The sequence below is a fragment of the Periplaneta americana genome, chromosome 6 (genome assembly GCF_040183065.1).
Source record: "Periplaneta americana isolate PAMFEO1 chromosome 6, P.americana_PAMFEO1_priV1, whole genome shotgun sequence".
Lineage (NCBI taxonomy): Eukaryota > Metazoa > Arthropoda > Insecta > Blattodea > Blattidae > Periplaneta > Periplaneta americana.
Genome location: NC_091122.1, coordinates 19,994,605 through 20,011,554, shown reverse-complemented (window position 1 = coordinate 20,011,554; position 16,950 = coordinate 19,994,605). Strand labels below are relative to the sequence as shown.

The window sequence follows — 16,950 nt, the reverse complement described above, 5'->3', positions numbered from 1 at the left end:
ACTCTCACGGTTTGGTACTCGTTGCGCACCTGCACACTCCATAGGAGCTTGTTTCTTCTCCACATTGCAATATTCTTGTCATGTCCTCCCGTTGCAAATAAATCATCATCTGGATGGACAGCCAAACCCCACAAATGTCTGCTGTGCCCAAACACAACCTGCAACAAAGTATAAATAGTTAAAATAATTTTTAACATGTGTGTCGTACACTATTTTGTAGGTAGTCGCTCGTCCCATACTGGTATTAAAACAGGCGGTGGTATAGCTCAGTGGTAGAACATTCGACTGCAGTTCGAGAAGTCCCTGGTTCAAAATCGAGTGTCTCATAATTTTTATAACTACATTTAATTCTTAATTATTTTCATATAGTTATCAATAAAATAGCAATTGAAGCAATTTATTTAATTTATGTACAGCATTAGTAAAAAGTTTTGTCGCACAGATACTTCAAAAGCCCCAGAAAGGAGGCAGTGCGCATGATCAGACATACAACGAAATAAACCTAATTTTATTACTCAACTAGTCCTTCTCTTGTGAACCAGTCGCTCGTCCTCTAATCACGCGCACTGCTTCATTTCTGGGACTTATAAAGTATCTATGCGACAAAACGTTTTTCTATAAGGTATTCTACAAGCAAAACTCAGCTCGAACTCCTCGCGGCGCGCATGCTGTACCCCTCTTAGCCACCTGCAGCAGACGTGAGAGCATGCTGGGAACGGGAGAATACGTCATCTTTGCGCTAGACAGTCACGCCCGCTGGTTTCTACGCACTGAGTTTTCCTTGTTGGATGCCTATAAGACTGTACATTTCTTAATCGTAACAGTTATTTTTTAAAGTATGCCTGACATTGTTTGAACCGCTTTATTGATTGGTTGCGATTGATGCTGTGTGATATTTGTTGGGAAACAATTGACAATAGCCACGTAAACAGTTGAAAGTCAGTTTTAAAATAATTTTCGCATTAGTGTTAAAAATAGTTCGCAAGCTACAATATAATAATAGTCAATTTTTAACACGTTTACCTAGCGTTAAAAGATCTAATTTTTAGGAATGTTGTCTAAATAAAATAATGAATCCTATCTACCTCTTAGGTGCAATCTTTCTAAACGGTTACCAATTGTGTACGAAGAAGTAGGTCTATTTTCAGTCTCATCAAGTGACCTCTGAATACGTAAGAAAAATAATGTACAATATTAGCCCGTATGAACTAAATAACCGGAAAACATAAATTATAGAGGACATAAAGACAAAAAGTCAGGATATAAATTTATAACCCAATTAAATTAATTAAAAAATGAAAAGGAGCACGTCTTATTTCTGCTGGTTAGCGCGGTCTTAATGAAATTTTGATCTAAATAAAATATCAATTACAATGAACGGAGTTTCCCGCGCTTTCTGAAATCCATTGCGTGATGTCAGAAGTTCGTACGTTATAAATTCGGGGTGGATCGACCAGTATTTGAACCCGGACTCTCTGGCTTATCTAGCATTAAGCCATCATGGCGGTCGAGAACAGTTCATAAATTAAAATTATAGATTTTTAGGAAATAAATACGTCCCCGTAATTATCTGTTCACTTCTACAAGGATAATTATCCTTTATAATTTATGTCACGTGTAACGAAACATGATATGTTGATTGTTTTTTAAGTGAAACTTACTTGATTAAATCTTCTTTGCAAGGAACCTTCCATGATATTGTTTCGTGTTGTGCCGACATAAATATTGCCATCATTTCTTCCAGGTCTTTGTGGGTAAATACTTCGAACTCCACCAGCCGACTCGGGCAACTGCAAGAGCAACGCATCATAACATGTAAGTTATAAAAATATAATTTATACACTTATACCACCAAATTATATGTCCATGCTGAGGTATATTTTTAGCATCTTTTATCTTCTTTATTATTGTCTAATCACATTAATTAAAAACAATGATTAACATGTGGAATCACATCATTATTCCCTTGTCTTAATTATTTATTTACATTATTTTGTCACTATTTTGTGTAGAATTACCACGTAAGAAGTTAAACTTATCAGATTAGTTAAAAAGATGAAGAAGTGAGTTACAGAATTATCATTTACATTGTGAAACATTTTTTAGGAAATGTTGACTATAGCCAACCTTTGTTTCAGTGATCTTCTTGTAGTTCTGCAATGTATCCCAGGCAATTATCTTGCGATCCTTTTCACCTCCAGATAGCAATGTTCCCTCTGATAACATGACAAGCGCACTGATGCCCTTTGTATGAGCCTGGAATAGAGTTACATCTATTGAGGTTAATTTTGAAAGTTAAACCTGACAATGTTAAGCATTTTTAAAATGCAGTGGAATATGTTTTTCTTGAATTAATAAAAATAGTAACAAGCCTAATAATAATAATAATAATAATAATAATAATAATAATAATAATAATAATAATAGTATAATCGTAATAATAATGTGCTACTATAATTACCAATACAACTCTAATAATAATAATAATAATAATAATAATAATAATAATAATAATAATAATAATAATAATTATTATTATTATTATTATTATTATTATTATTATTATTATTATTATTATTATTATTATTATTATTATATAAACCATTCGGCATCCCATGAAACCTGCCTGCTCATCAGGGTAAGGAGAAAGTGGACTGAAGAGCTTCTGTCCCTCGCTACGCTTCTACTTGTAGCAAGCGAGCTCGCTTGCCCTCACCATGTTATTAAATACTACGGCGCACGCAAGCATTGGTTTCACGAGATAACGAATGATCTATAATAATAATAATAATAATAATAATAATAATAATAATAATAATAATAATAATAATGACAAATATACAAAAGTACAGCATTCTTATATATATATATATATATATATATATACAGTGCGTTCGTAGCTCGGTCGGACCGTTGTAACATAACCTAAATAATATAAACATGTGTTAGAAAAGTTTTAATTAGGGATGATGAAATAAACAAGAAAACTTTTAATTAAGAATGATGAAATAAAAAATAAAAATGAATAATTTTAAAAGGAACAATTATTGGAAGTACAATTTTCAAATTAGAATGTTTTGGTGGTCCGGTCGAGCTACGAACGCACTGTATATAAATCAATGGTTCTTGTTACAGTGTTGCAATACTTAATGTGTCTAAGCCATATGTGCTTCAGAAGTGATGTTTTACCTCAAACTCCATGCGTACAAAATAAGCACCATCACTGTCAACTGAATAAATAGTAATGAATCCATCGCCATCAGCTGTTACCACGTCGCCATCTTGTTCGAACTGAAGCGTCGTTACATTCGTTCTCGAAGGCTGAAATTGAAGTACGTAAAGTCAGATAGTAATAACAATGACGGTGATACCACTAGTAATAATACCAGGAATGATGTCATAGATAATGAAGTCAAGTTCTCAAAAGAAGTAGCTGATTTTGTTTTCACGTAAAAGTGACAAACCAAAATCTACACAATTTTCTGTAATAAGTATCAAAGGGAGTTAACTATACGCATTATTGTGTAAACAACACTTATGTGTAGTCAGAAAATGAGTTAAAAAATTGTTATTAAGATAGTCACACACATAAGTGTTCACTCTTTCATTGAAATTGTGGTGAATCTTTAAGAATATGCAAGAATCGGGAAAGTTTTGCAAAAATTCTATATTCATATTGTATTTACCGGCTTTATGATGTCTGTCCTCTCGAAGAAGCCGTCTTTGCGACGCGTCCAGAATGTAAGGTGCCCCTTTCCGTGTGTGATAAGCAGGTTATCATCCAAAGGATGGAACGCCGCTCCTGTGAGATCATCCTGCAGTGTCTGTAACAACAAATCATGCGTACTTTTATAATTGTTTCCCCCGTTTGGTAGCTCAATAATACGTGTCGGCTGTTAAGTCCAAACACGATTTCAAGTTGCGGAACTAGCCATGGTAAGATGGTTCATAGCCTTAAAATTGGAGAAAATCTCGGAAAAATATTTTCTTTTTAATATACCCAACAGAAGTTCGAACCCAGTCCAAGCTAAGATAGGAGCATGCGTTGCGTTAGCTTCCCCTAGATCACACTGATGACTTCCCATTACCTCTATTTTTAAATCTTAGTATCTCCTTCCCTAACATTATATGAGACTTATGGTGACACCGATATATTTAGAATAATTGAAACCTCAAGGGTTAGGTGGCTGGACACCTTTACAGAAGAAAGGAGATGGATCCAGTCCGTAAAGTTACTTTAACAAAAATAGTTGACGAAAGAAGAACTGGACGATCTAACAGATGGAAGGATAGTGTTGAATAAGTACAAGTATTTGGAGTATAAGGATGGAGAAAGAAGGCAGAAGATAAGAACGAATGGAGGCGCATTTTAAAGGCCATCGAGGTCTGCAACAGGCAGTAGCACTAATGATGATGATGAAATGACGTATTAACACCTTATGCAGTGGGTTCGTTTTAATTTTCTTTACCCGTTAAGTGAATCTTTAACTGTCCACAACTACGCCTTCGGCTTCCGTCATGCGGCCCGCAAGATAGTATCAAAAGAATCTTGGACAGTCACTCGTCATGAATTGTTGTAGGCCTATCAGAAATAAAAGTAAAATGCATTACATAACTTTATTTTAAAAAGTTCTGAACGAAATGTTGCTTCGTGTAGGATTTCCTGGATCAAAACATGTATATTCTACATTGTAACTGTGTAGATGAGATTTCAAACTAAACCGTTTCAGTTATAGAGCTGAATTTTCAAGTAGTACGTCCATGACTTTTTGTGAGGTTTATTTACGTTTGTATAAATACAGATTCTCGCATCTGGATCGATATTTTACAAAGATATTATTAAATATACAGAAAGCAGCATTATTAAAACATGTACAGTAATTCGAACATATAATCAGATAAACTATTAGCTGTCTGTAGGTAACATGAAGTAAGAGGAAAAATTACATAATAACAAATGTATAGAACAAGTTATCTGTAGTGGCCCATTATTAATCATTTTAATTATAATCTAGAAATGAAAATATTACTGTTTCAAAGTGTGTGCGGTACAAAAATAGAATCATTTAAGACGAAGACGTAAAAAAAAAAAAAAAAAAACGCAGTTTAAGTTTTATAGAGTTACGGCAGTGACGGCTTTGCTGTTTGGGTCTGAGACGAGATGAAGCTTAGGGAGACCAAGAGCAAAATGAATGAAAGAAATGTATGAATTAAGGCGTCCGAGAGACAGAAATGTCCAAAACTTGTTCGAAGAAAGAGAGAAGTGTGATAATGACGATAATGATTTTTTAATTTGTTTTATTAAATGTTTGTGGCGTTTCAAGTAGAAGTCAAGTTTCCTATGACCAGATGCGAAATAAATAGATAGATAGATAGATAGATAGATAGATAGATAGATAGATAGATAGATAGATAGATAGATAGATGGATGGATGGATGGATGGATGGATGGATGGATGGATGGATGGATGGATGGATGGATGGATGGATGGATGGATGGATGGATGGATGGATGGATGGATGGATGGATGGATGGATGGATGGATGGATGGATGGATGGGTGGGTGGGTGGGTGGGTGGGTGGGTGGATGGATGGATGGAATGTACTTAATTATCAGAAGTAAATATTTCTTACTGATTAAAATGCTGTTATATTTTTTTTGAGAGGAGAAATGGGTGTGGTATGTATTTGATAAGAATGCTTCAGTTTCATCGTCTTACACTTTATTCTCTCATTGATACATTTTTTGCTACATTTTGTCTATGTATAAACTGCTCGTATCTACTTTGATTAGTTTATCGTCTTTGTAACTGCCTTAATTATCTACATTAAAATGATATCACGTTTCGTCATTTTCGTTTTTACCAGAACAATATAAAATTTAAAAAATATTTTTTGGCTAAGTTGCCAGAATTAAATGCGAACACCTATGATAAGAAGTTTCCTGGAAAGGCACATCTTTCTTTATTCCCTACATAATTTCGTTGCTGGCGTGATGCTGTTAGAAGGTCATGACCTTGCTCAACTGTACGTATGCACGCTCTAATATGTGAATGTAAGCCTCTTTATCAATGACCGCAGCGTTAATTTGCATAATTGCTGTAGCAGATTGACGGAACTTTGAGGAAACAGGAACGCTGGTTGTTATCAGGATCTGTGTGTGGAGTTGGCGCTCCATGGCCTTCATCAATTTATCGACCCTGTAATTGACTTACCCGCTCTCGTTGAGAAGCATTTGTTCAATCCATTCTCCTTTGCTTTTAAGTCTTGAACTGTATGTAGATAATTCCTCATTAAACTACCTTATCTTATCCGATATTTCATAATTACAGTTTCATTTTATTAACTCTAGTAAATTGAAGCGGCAACTAAGGAGAAAGACGTAACTGTTGATAAAATGAATGAGGTATCGCAATGGAGACTCTTTATTAGCATAACTTTATGAAGCAACACGAGAAGGGAAGTCGAAAACACGTGCTGTGCATGTGGCCTTGAGGTGGATAAATTTCGTTGTGAACCGCAGATCAATTTGAAAAAAAAAGCATAGGAAAGCATATGAAACAGTAATATTACAGAAAACCGGAGAATCTGTGTCAGCTCTGGAAACGAGTAAGGCTAATGAATAAGAAAGAAAAGAGAAGGGCGAAAAATTGGGTATCACGAAAATGATACTTTGTCATTATGCATACATTTACGAGTTTCTGATCAATTCAGTTTTTAGGCTTTCATGGTGAATGTGATCGGAAATAGACTTTTGTGTATTCCATCTTGTCCTGAAATTTAATATTCCCACATAAGTTCTAAGACATAGTGGACTACTCGAAAGTTTATTTCTGAGGTATTTCTTACATATTCATCAAAATGGTTATCGTGGATACAATTCCTTATTAAAACATTGTTAAATTAATATATATATATATATATATATATATATATATATATATATATAGTGTGAATACCGGTATTCGCAATACTCGGTAAGTTTGAATAACTGGGTTTTTGTTATCTGGCACACTGCACCGTCGCGTCGGGAAAAAGTCCGTTAGTCTTGGAAATGCAGCAGTGTCGCTTGCTTATCTTGTTTACTATCCTACTCTGGCATCCGGTCAAAGCTCTTTATCACGTGCCTCTCGCCGTGTTAATGGGGCAACATCTCCGGCTCTTCTGTGAGGCGGGAAGTTCAATTTCTTCGCAGGCGCCAAAGCCATGTCATTGTCCTCCTCATGCTGCTGCTGCTGTATTGTATTGCATTTATTTATTTCCTGTACAATCTATTACAGATTATAGGTTTCGTCATGACTGATGATAATGATTAAAGTCCGGATTTCTAAGCAAAATGCATATTCTTTTCCACACTTTTGAAGGTAAGCAGAAAGGATATACTTCGTAAGACACACCTAGATAAGCAGTTTTAACTATGTTTGTTAGTGCTTATAAATGCTTATTTCGCAGGAAAATGTTTTCGCTTACTATTTTTAAATAAAACAGTATATTTTACCCAAAACTGTAATTTTAAAAGTACATATTTCACTTCTAGCCGTCATTTATCACTGATTTCCTTTTATTTTATTGGCTAATAAAAAATTAACTTCAGTCGAATGTGTAAGTAAGCAATGATGGAGTATGACCCAGGATGTTGTGAAATACTGCGTAGTTCTAATTAGGAGAGAACCTTGGGATTCCCCGCCAAGCTTCTGCGACTAGGCAGTATAAAGAAGTGGATCTTCTTGTTTTCAACGTGAAGAAAGTGCTTATAAAGTCACCGATTAGAATTTAAAAATTTCGTGAACTTCTTCCAAATTTGTCTTAACTCCTCAGCCAGTTTTAACTCGATGGGGTACATGGTTACAGGCTGTGTCATACTACTCGGAACAATTCAGTGAAGTGAAAGATGTTTTGAATTCCCTAAATGGAGAAGATGCAGCCAACATTGCCACAGCATTGCTAAAAACGGCATCCAAGAAAAGATTCAGTACATCCATAACCTTTTCTCCAAAATATCCGAAAATTTAAAGCAGTTGGAAGCTTGAAATAATTCCTTGGAACATTCACTTTCCCTGATAGACGAAATTTCGGTAACATTATCTTCAGAAACACATGGGGTTGAAAACATTGCGTTCGACAGACTCAGGTATTACAGAAAAATTCCGCTTACAAAACACCGTGTCAAATTTCTAAAAAGCTTTCTGGTGAAGAAACAGGTATTGAAGCGGAATTCACCGAAGAACTGTGGTGTTTTTCATATGCGCCTGTGACGTCATGTGACGTCGAAAGAACATTTTTATTGTACAAATCATTATTTCCTGACAGACGCAGAAGCTTCACACAGGAAAATCTCAGGATGACCTTCCTTGTATGATACAACAGCCTTCAATAAGATGAGAGTTCTACGAAACAAATAATTTATCATATTTCCGTGTATTCGTTTTTGCTTATTTTGGTACTTATTTTACCATTTTTCGTGCGTATTTTACTGTTTCCGTGTATTCGTTTTTGCTTATTTTCACCATTTTTCGTGCTTCTCATTTGACTGTTTGATTGTGCTTAGAAATCCGGGCTTTAATAATGATCTAACTGCCACTTTAAAAGGCTAGAATAGCCATAAAATGGCTAAGTTGGCACCAAATTAAATGGAAGTGTAGCTGGTGTCGCCTATCTTGTTTACTACTCTCTGGTATCCGGTCAAAGCTCTTTATCGCCTACCTCTCGCCGTGTTGATTCGGCAACATCTCCGGCTGTTCTGTGAGGCGGGAAGTTTCAATTTCTTCGCAGGCGCCAAAGCTGTGTTATTGTCCTTATGCTGCTGCTGCTGCTGCTGCTGCTGATGATGATGATGATGATGATGATGATGATATGTTACTGCCACTTTAAAAAGGCTAGATATAGCCATAAAATGGCTAAGTTGGCGTTACTGTTAAATAGTAATTCAGCAGTGTCATCTTGTTTACTATACTATGGCATCCGATCAAAGCTCCTTATAGCGTGCCTCTCGCCGTGTTGATGCGGCAACATCTCCGACTCTTTTGTGAAGGAGGAAGTTTCAACAACTTCGCAGGCGCCAAAGCTATGTCATTGTCTTTCTGATGACTTCTCCTGATTCATCATCATCATCATCATCATCATCATCATCATCATCATCATCATCATCATCATCATTATCATCATCATCATCATAATCATCATCATCATCATCATCATAATCATCATCATCATCATATTTTTCTTTTCCCTCCTTCTGTCTTCCTCTTCCTCCCATATTAGATCTGGTTTCCTGTTACAATTCCCTGTCAGCTTTTTACGGGAATACCTTTCTTGATTTATTTTATAGATTCTCGAGAGTTAAGAGCTCCTTCAGTGGAGCAGCGAAACCTGGAGTGAAACACGTGACCAATAGACTTGGAGCTCACATATTCAGTTTCTCCTACCCCCAATTCTCTTTGCAGGACGCGTTTTCGCTTATCTTTCAAATTTCTCCTCCTATTTCCGCTCTCTTTCAATTCGATTCAAAGTGAACATGCTCTATGTACGTACAGAGAGTTTTTTTTTACCAAAATCGAATTTTAAATATAATTTCATATAGAGCAATAATATTACTTCTCTTTATTCCATTTGCGGTTCTGGGTAAGCAATGCCCGTTCTGCGACTATAGAAATTGATCTGTCCGTCGGCGAAATGGTCTTCCTATATTTCGGGTTCCTTTCGCTTTGTAGTTTAACAATTTCCTAGGTAAGCGGTTAACTGGCATTCTCTGAACATGATCATTCTATTTAGACTGTTATTTTTTATTGTTACCATTTCTTCGATATATTACGTAAATGTATTAATTCACTCCACTCGCCGTATTTTTTTTCTGTTGCATATTCGTATTGTCCAGTTTTCGATTTCGTACGACAGCATTGACCTTGCGGAAGTCAAGAGGTTTTGATTTTGTATGTTTCCACATCGTACTGGATTTGAATGTTTATAAAGGGAGTATATAGAGTTTCGGATACCGATATTGTTGAGCTTACATGATGTCAGTCTACAGAGATGGGAAGGCAATACCCATCCGAAAATGCTATGGAATGGGCCTTATTGTAAATATTTATTACCTTTTGAATTTTGTTACAGTTCTTATAATACGTATGGTAAGGAGATGTCTCAGGGATACACCGGCGAGTAGAATACGTCATCCAGTTTCGCGAATGAAACTACAGTTGTGTTGGTTTTAGTATTTTATTTTTATTTCAGTTTACAAATGAAAGGTATGTATCTGTCAAAGAGAAGTAATTAATAAAGGGCATGAAGTACTCTTCGTAGGAAACGATATTCCGAAATTTTTCCCAACTCTGAACACATTTTGCACTATGGTTGACTCAAAGTGTATCGTACTGTCTATTATTACTTTAATATTGTAGAACTTGGTATTAGAAATCAAACGAGTGATAGCACAGGTATGTACCTGCATACTAATTTTCATTATTGTACAAGATACAGTAATGGAGGAAAAAAATGTTGAATATTTCCAAAATTTTATTGCGGTAAGCTATGCCTAACCCCTTAACTTATGTGTTATAATATGAATAGTCTTATTAGTAGTCTACTGCAATTTGTATAATTGAACTAAATAATTGGCCACAAACAAAATACAATCCTCAATCCATAATAGACTGTATTTTGCTTTTTTTTTTAGCATTTTTGATGATCTTTGCAATCAATCGAGGTATGGTTTTATGAAATTAATATGAATGCTGAAATTTACTGTTTTAATTTATGTAGTCCCGCTGCAGATTAGACGTTCCGAAGGGTGAATCCCATTAATGTATTCAGATCGCAGCTGCGTGATCGCATGTCTCGTATTGCCTTGGCCTCCTGAACGGAAACTCTCGGCTCGAGTCCGAAGACGGTTATGCGGAAAGGAAGCGATCGTTGACCTTGACGCATCGGCGGCGTCACGTGATATTCATTTCTTTTTGTTTACATAACAACAAAATTAAGCCCAATAACAGGAAGGCAATATAAATGCTAATTAGGTAGTAAAAATGCTAAATATCAATCACATATTATATTCTTTTTTCGTGGAAGGATTTGACCGCTTCTCGTATTTGAGACTGTGATGCAGATGTAGCGGTTATTATGCTAGGTCCCATTAGAGAAGGAGTAGTGACGTCATATTCCTCCGAAATGAAGGGTTTCAGAGACCGGACGATGACTCAGCTTTGATTAACTGGGCGGAATAATGCAACTGCATGGAACCTGCTGATTTGCCAACAGTTATAGTAAAGTAATGGGCTTGGAAGATGCGCCAAGCAATGCAGTCGAATTCAAGGCAATGCTAGCAGCATTTCTGCCATTTCCGCATCTTCGACGCCTTGAGGGACATGACGTCAAGAACTTATTGTAATCTCGAATGTGATATGCAATTGTCTAGGCAGCAGCTTAATCTCTTTTTCTTTAGGAGGACCCAAAATGGTCTGAAGCATTTTTTTTTTTGCTCATTATGTGCCCTATCAAGAAGGAGTTTAGCTTGAATTGAGTTCCCTGGAATAACAACTTAACGTATGTTACGTCATTTTTCCGTTTCTAGTATATCGATGATGTTGAACATCGACCTCGTATGTAAAAAAATGGAGAAAATAAATTTCACTTGATTCCTATCATAAAAGTCTTCTCGAATCTTCTGCAAACCTCTTATGTCAAGGCAGGGATACAAACTTTACAAGAAAAGATTGAAATATTTTCGTATGCCAGTTAATTTGTTCGTTATCAAGATATTAAAATGTTTTTCCGCTCTCCTGTAAAATTGAATATTTTTACATACGAGACTGCTGTTTAACACAATCGATATAATGAATCCTTAATGACACATCTGTCCCGCGCCGTGGCGTCGCGGTCTAAGGCATCCTGCCTAGGACTCGCGTTACGGAATGCGCGCTGGTTCGAGTCCTCATGGGGGAAGAAATTTTCTCATGAAATTTCGGCCAGTGTATGGGACTGGTGCCCACCCAGCATCGTGATGCACTTGGGGAGCTACGATAGGTAGCGAAATCCGGTTGCGAATGCCAGCTATAACGGCTGGGGGGATCATCGTGCTAACCATACGATACCGCCATTCTGGTTGGATGATCTTCCACCTCTGCTTCGACATGTGGGCGTGACGCCAGCAGCCAGCTGGTCGGTCTAGGCCCTTCATGGGCTGTAGCGCCACGGATTATTATTATTAATGACACATCTTCTGACAAAATATTATTGCTTTCCAACAAACACAGCGCTTTCTAGAAACATTGAATCATTCTGGGCAATGCTGTTACTATGAGATCTAAAATGTTTGATGCTCTGTATAGAAAATTCAAGATTTTGTAGTTAACGCGCCACATGGAGAACAGACTACTCAATGATTCTGTATTTTCATTAGTAAGACCATGTGTGTTTGCACACTGCCAAGCAGGCTTGCACAGTTCATTATGCAGCAGAGGGGTGGGCAAATTAGAGGTTTGTACCCTCGCGTAGTAAGAGAGCAACGCCATTGTTATTATGGAGATGGCGGCCCGGATGATGATAGATAAGAGTTTCTTTTACCGTTTACGACTTGTTCTCAGTATCCATAGCATGTTTATCTCTCCGCAGAGGAAGGCAATGCTAATACAGAACCTGGCATGCGAGACCACTATTACATAGCCAGGATACACAAGTCGGGACCTATGCATATTATTTTTTTCTGTTCGTTTTCTCGTGAGATTGTGAGGTACATTTTTGGGTCATGGAAAAAGTTATAATTGTAATTATTGAAATCGATATGCTGAACATGTCTATGGTACAGGGGGTTGGACAAGTATGGAAAGAAATTAATATAGGACAAAGGTTGGTAATACTGTACTTTGATACTAGTAATATTACGATAGTTCGTTTTGAGAATTTATTACAATTTTACTGAGCGAGAGGAAGATCGCTTTTTTTGCGTCAACTTATTAATGTGATCGTGGACAAGTTGCTGCACAAAACCGGCCCTTCTCTCGTTCAGTAAAATTGTAATAAATTCTCAAAAAGAACTATCATAATATTACTCGTATCACAGTATTAGCAAGCTTTACCCTATATGTATATTTATGTTTGTTACACACTAGTTTTGTTGTTAAAATGCTTTAAGACGGAAGATAAAAATCGTGTCGGTTTAATTTAACAGTCGTCTTTTCAGAGTAATTGGCAGAGAAACGGCTTATGATGACTGCGGACCCGGGTTCGAATCTCTACGATAGGGAATAGTATTTGTGGTGGAAGAAGTCAACGTTCCTGAGGGACTTTTTCCTTGGGTTTCTCCCGTTTCACGCCGTTATTTCATCGTCAATCTAATGTTCCTTCAAATGGTAGGTCTGTGCCGAAAATCTGAGTATGACAAGTGGTCAAAAGGCTTGGAGCTCTCATAGACAGTTCCTCTCAGCTTCATCAATTAATTAATTATTAATTCAGTCATCCACACCTGTGGAGTAACGGTTAGCGCATCTATCCGCGAAACCAGGTGGCCCGGGTTCGATTCCCGATCGGGGCAAGTAACCTGGTTGAGGTTTTTTTCCAGGGTTTTCTCTCAACCCAATATGAGCAAATGCTGGATAACTTTCAGTGTTGGACCCCGGACTCATTTCACCGGCATTATCACCTTCATCTCATTCAGATGCTAAATAACTTAAGATGTTGATAAAGCGTCGTAAAATAACCTGCTAAAATAAAATAAAAAATTCATTCAGTCTTTCATCCCTCCATCTATCCATTCATTATTCAATTTGTTAATTACTTATAGCGGATTTCACGTTAAAAAAGCATTGGTTTTATGGGCTTTACCTAATACATTGTACAAGCTATGTCTAGGTATGCGTTTCTATAGCAACTGGTCATTTGATGGAATAACCCCATATGCTCAATGCTTTTTTCTTAACGTGAAACCCTCTATAGCAAATTATTGTCGTTAATTCATACTCCAGTATTTGTAAATTCCACAGGGAAAACTCAGATGTAATGTTTAATCAAATTACTTGGCAGTGAAAAAATCGTGGATACAGCAAAATAAAGCGAGTCATTACTGCACTTATGAGCTTTTTTTCATCTCGCCTGACGGCGTGTTTAAAAATCTCTTATGCGTCCAAAAATGAGTCGCTTTGTATGCTTCTTGTATAAATAACTTTTGTATCATTCCTGATATAATTTTTATAGCGATTTTATTTTATGTCTTCGAAACGGACCAGACTGTATACTTCAAATACAGACAAGTCTGCTTTAGTTGATTTCAGTATCCTCTGTTTTCTTGTGATTAAAGAGTATAAGGTGTTAAAAGTAGGTTACAGTTGCTCTACATTTGTTCGAAGATAGTGACGTCCCTGTGTACAGACATGGACTTAATTGCTTCACGAACGTCTACGAATAATGTGGTACTTCCTCATCGCAAATGTTTTTAACATCACCTTAACGCGTTGACGATAAGCGTGTTATAAATGACTATTCACTACGAGTCCCATAGGGGCGGTCTCAGAAAAATGCACGCGATATACAGGTATACCCTTGTTAGAGAAGTGTCTTGCAACATGAGTAAAGTAAGCCGAGAAAACACACAGACTTGACGTCCCGATAAGGATTCTTGTAGCCTACTGGAATTTAACTTCAACAGAGTATGCAAATTTGTAGGTAGTAATCTTGTCTGAATGAGAATGAATCTTACAACGAGCAACAAGGCCGAAAAGCGTGATAAATTATGTTACCCAAGAGGCAACAAAAATCAGAAGATCATGTTTAGAGATTTTTGCAATCACGATAAATGCGAAATTTTCCCAAATGCTGTCAAGATAAGTAATTTTATGTTTAAAAGCATGTTAAGTATAACTGTAGTTTTTTAATACGAGATAAAATGCAAAATTGAGTACAAAATGTATGTGTTTATGCGAAGTTACATTTTAGGAAACATTTTTGTGTTTTTGTAAAAAAAAAAAAGTCAAAATCTATCTTAAGGTCCCGTCACATATAGATTCTTACATTTTTTTTCAAATAGTTTGGTCATTCCTTGTTAGCTTTTACAGAATGAATAGTAGACGAATGTGATCTGTATCATTATCTCGAATTTTCAACTAATCTGTCTGGTGCTGGTGGTAGAATAATGGCTACCTATGCGATCTCTTTATCCGTTGGCGAGAAACCATATAAAATTAAAAAACTGTGGACAGTAACCCAGCAACAACCTATTTGGAAACAGATTTAAGTTCGTAAATGGAAATGGATTGGGCATACTCTTCGTAAACCTGAAGGAACTGTGGAGAGAGAGAGGCTTTAGACTAGAACCCAAAGAACAGTGCGACCAAAAAACTCATGGCGAAGGACTGCCATAAAGGAAGCAGAGTCCATGGGGAAATTCTGGGGAGAAATAAAACATCTGGCCAAAAACCGGTTCCGATGGAAAGTGTTCTCTTCCGCCCCTTGCTCCAGTAGAAGATATAGCAATTGATTGCATGAATGAATGCGATATCTTTAGATCCAATGTTCACAATTTCACTGTAATTTAGTATTGTTCTTTTACTTATTATTTTCAAGATTTTAAACTGGAAAATCTATAAAGAGCACTATTGACACATTGACAACATTGAATTTCTACCACCAAACTTTCTGTAAAATGAGTTTCATCCCAAAATGCTACAAGATGCTAAATTCTAACATTAAAAATGCTATAAAATGCTAAATGTCATTTTAAAATTGCGAAACTGTTAATTTTAATTTGCTAAAATCAACCAACATTATCATTCAAACTAACAAATCTTTCGAGAAACTGAGCAGTAAAATTACGGAACTGGCAATTTTAAAGATTTGTAACTAGTTAGGCTAGTCGTTCTCAACTTTGAAGAAGCGGACCATAAGTTATTTGTCTCTCCAGGAATGGATCTTGTCTGTATCATTAATGTGCGTCCACGTATTTCACTCCCAAATTAAGATACAATAACCATTTTTATTAACAGACTAATCTCACTAGAGGTTTTGTTTTATCTAGAGAAAATCAAAACTCGAGTGGGATTTAATTGACTGTTACACGATTAGAAGAAATAAAGTACTCTAATACAATAAAACATTAATTGACTTACTAAAATTCTATTTCACTAATTTTAGCTTCACCAAAACGTTTGAACGGAGCCGCCATTTTCAGTTGACTGTCTATGCGGTCGCAGAGCATGTTTTATAGTACCATAAAGAATTTTCAATTTGAAATATTGTCAAACAAAGAAACAAATGGTAGGGAGATGATAAAAACAGAAGAAAGTATATAAAGATTAGAAGAAATAAAGTACTCTAATACATTAAAGTAGGTATTAATTGACTTACTAAAGTTCTATTTCACTAATGATAGCTTCACCAAAGCGTTTGAACGGAGCCGCCATTTTCAGTTTTCTATCGATACGGGAAACAAATGACAACCGCAAAGCATGTTTTATAGTACCATAAAGAATTTGCAGTTTGAAATGTTGGCAAACAAAGAAACAAGTGCTAGGGAAGTGATAAAACCAAACAAATCAAACAAATGCTAGGGAAGTGATGCAATTTTAGCGATAATCAGCTATGATTGGTTGAAACATGTTCTTTCTTACGGGTCAAAAATAGTATGACGTAGTAAAAGTGTAATAGTCATCCTTAAAATTTGTCGAGAACACCGAAGACTACTGTGAGATCACTAAAATATATCACGAGCTAAGTTTACTATCTCATGTTTTAAAATATGGAACGCTTATTTTAATTTCATCATTGTAAGCATTAAAAATTGAGTCAACAGCAATGAAATGGTGCCAAGGTGGTGGTGGAGATTTTTTGACTAGCATTATAAACATAGATTAGTGATGCAGATTAATTTTGGCCGTTGCACGGGGGGGAGATGACCAAGTCCGTGTATGAAAAATATTGCTGTGTCGTGTTCAGCATGACCCCGTTACTATGCAGGACACTGCAAC

General features: G+C 36.2%; 1 protein-coding gene across 2 annotated transcripts in view; it reads right to left on the bottom strand.

Moving 5' to 3' along the window:
* DCX-EMAP (Doublecortin-domain-containing echinoderm-microtubule-associated protein) overlaps window positions 1-16,950 on the bottom strand; it is a 137,323-nt gene that overhangs the window by 21,893 nt on the left and 98,480 nt on the right. The window contains exons 9-13 of one of the 2 annotated variants that reach the window (XM_069827721.1): window positions 3,687-3,824; window positions 3,190-3,321; window positions 2,128-2,256; window positions 1,662-1,790; window positions 9-158 (exon numbers count right to left, since the gene is read on the bottom strand). In XM_069827721.1, the coding sequence (XP_069683822.1) occupies window positions 9-158; window positions 1,662-1,790; window positions 2,128-2,256; window positions 3,190-3,321; window positions 3,687-3,824 (678 nt within the window). The remainder of the gene's footprint in view (window positions 1-8; window positions 159-1,661; window positions 1,791-2,127; window positions 2,257-3,189; window positions 3,322-3,686; window positions 3,825-16,950) is intronic. The other variant, XM_069827722.1, reaches the window with a different exon arrangement.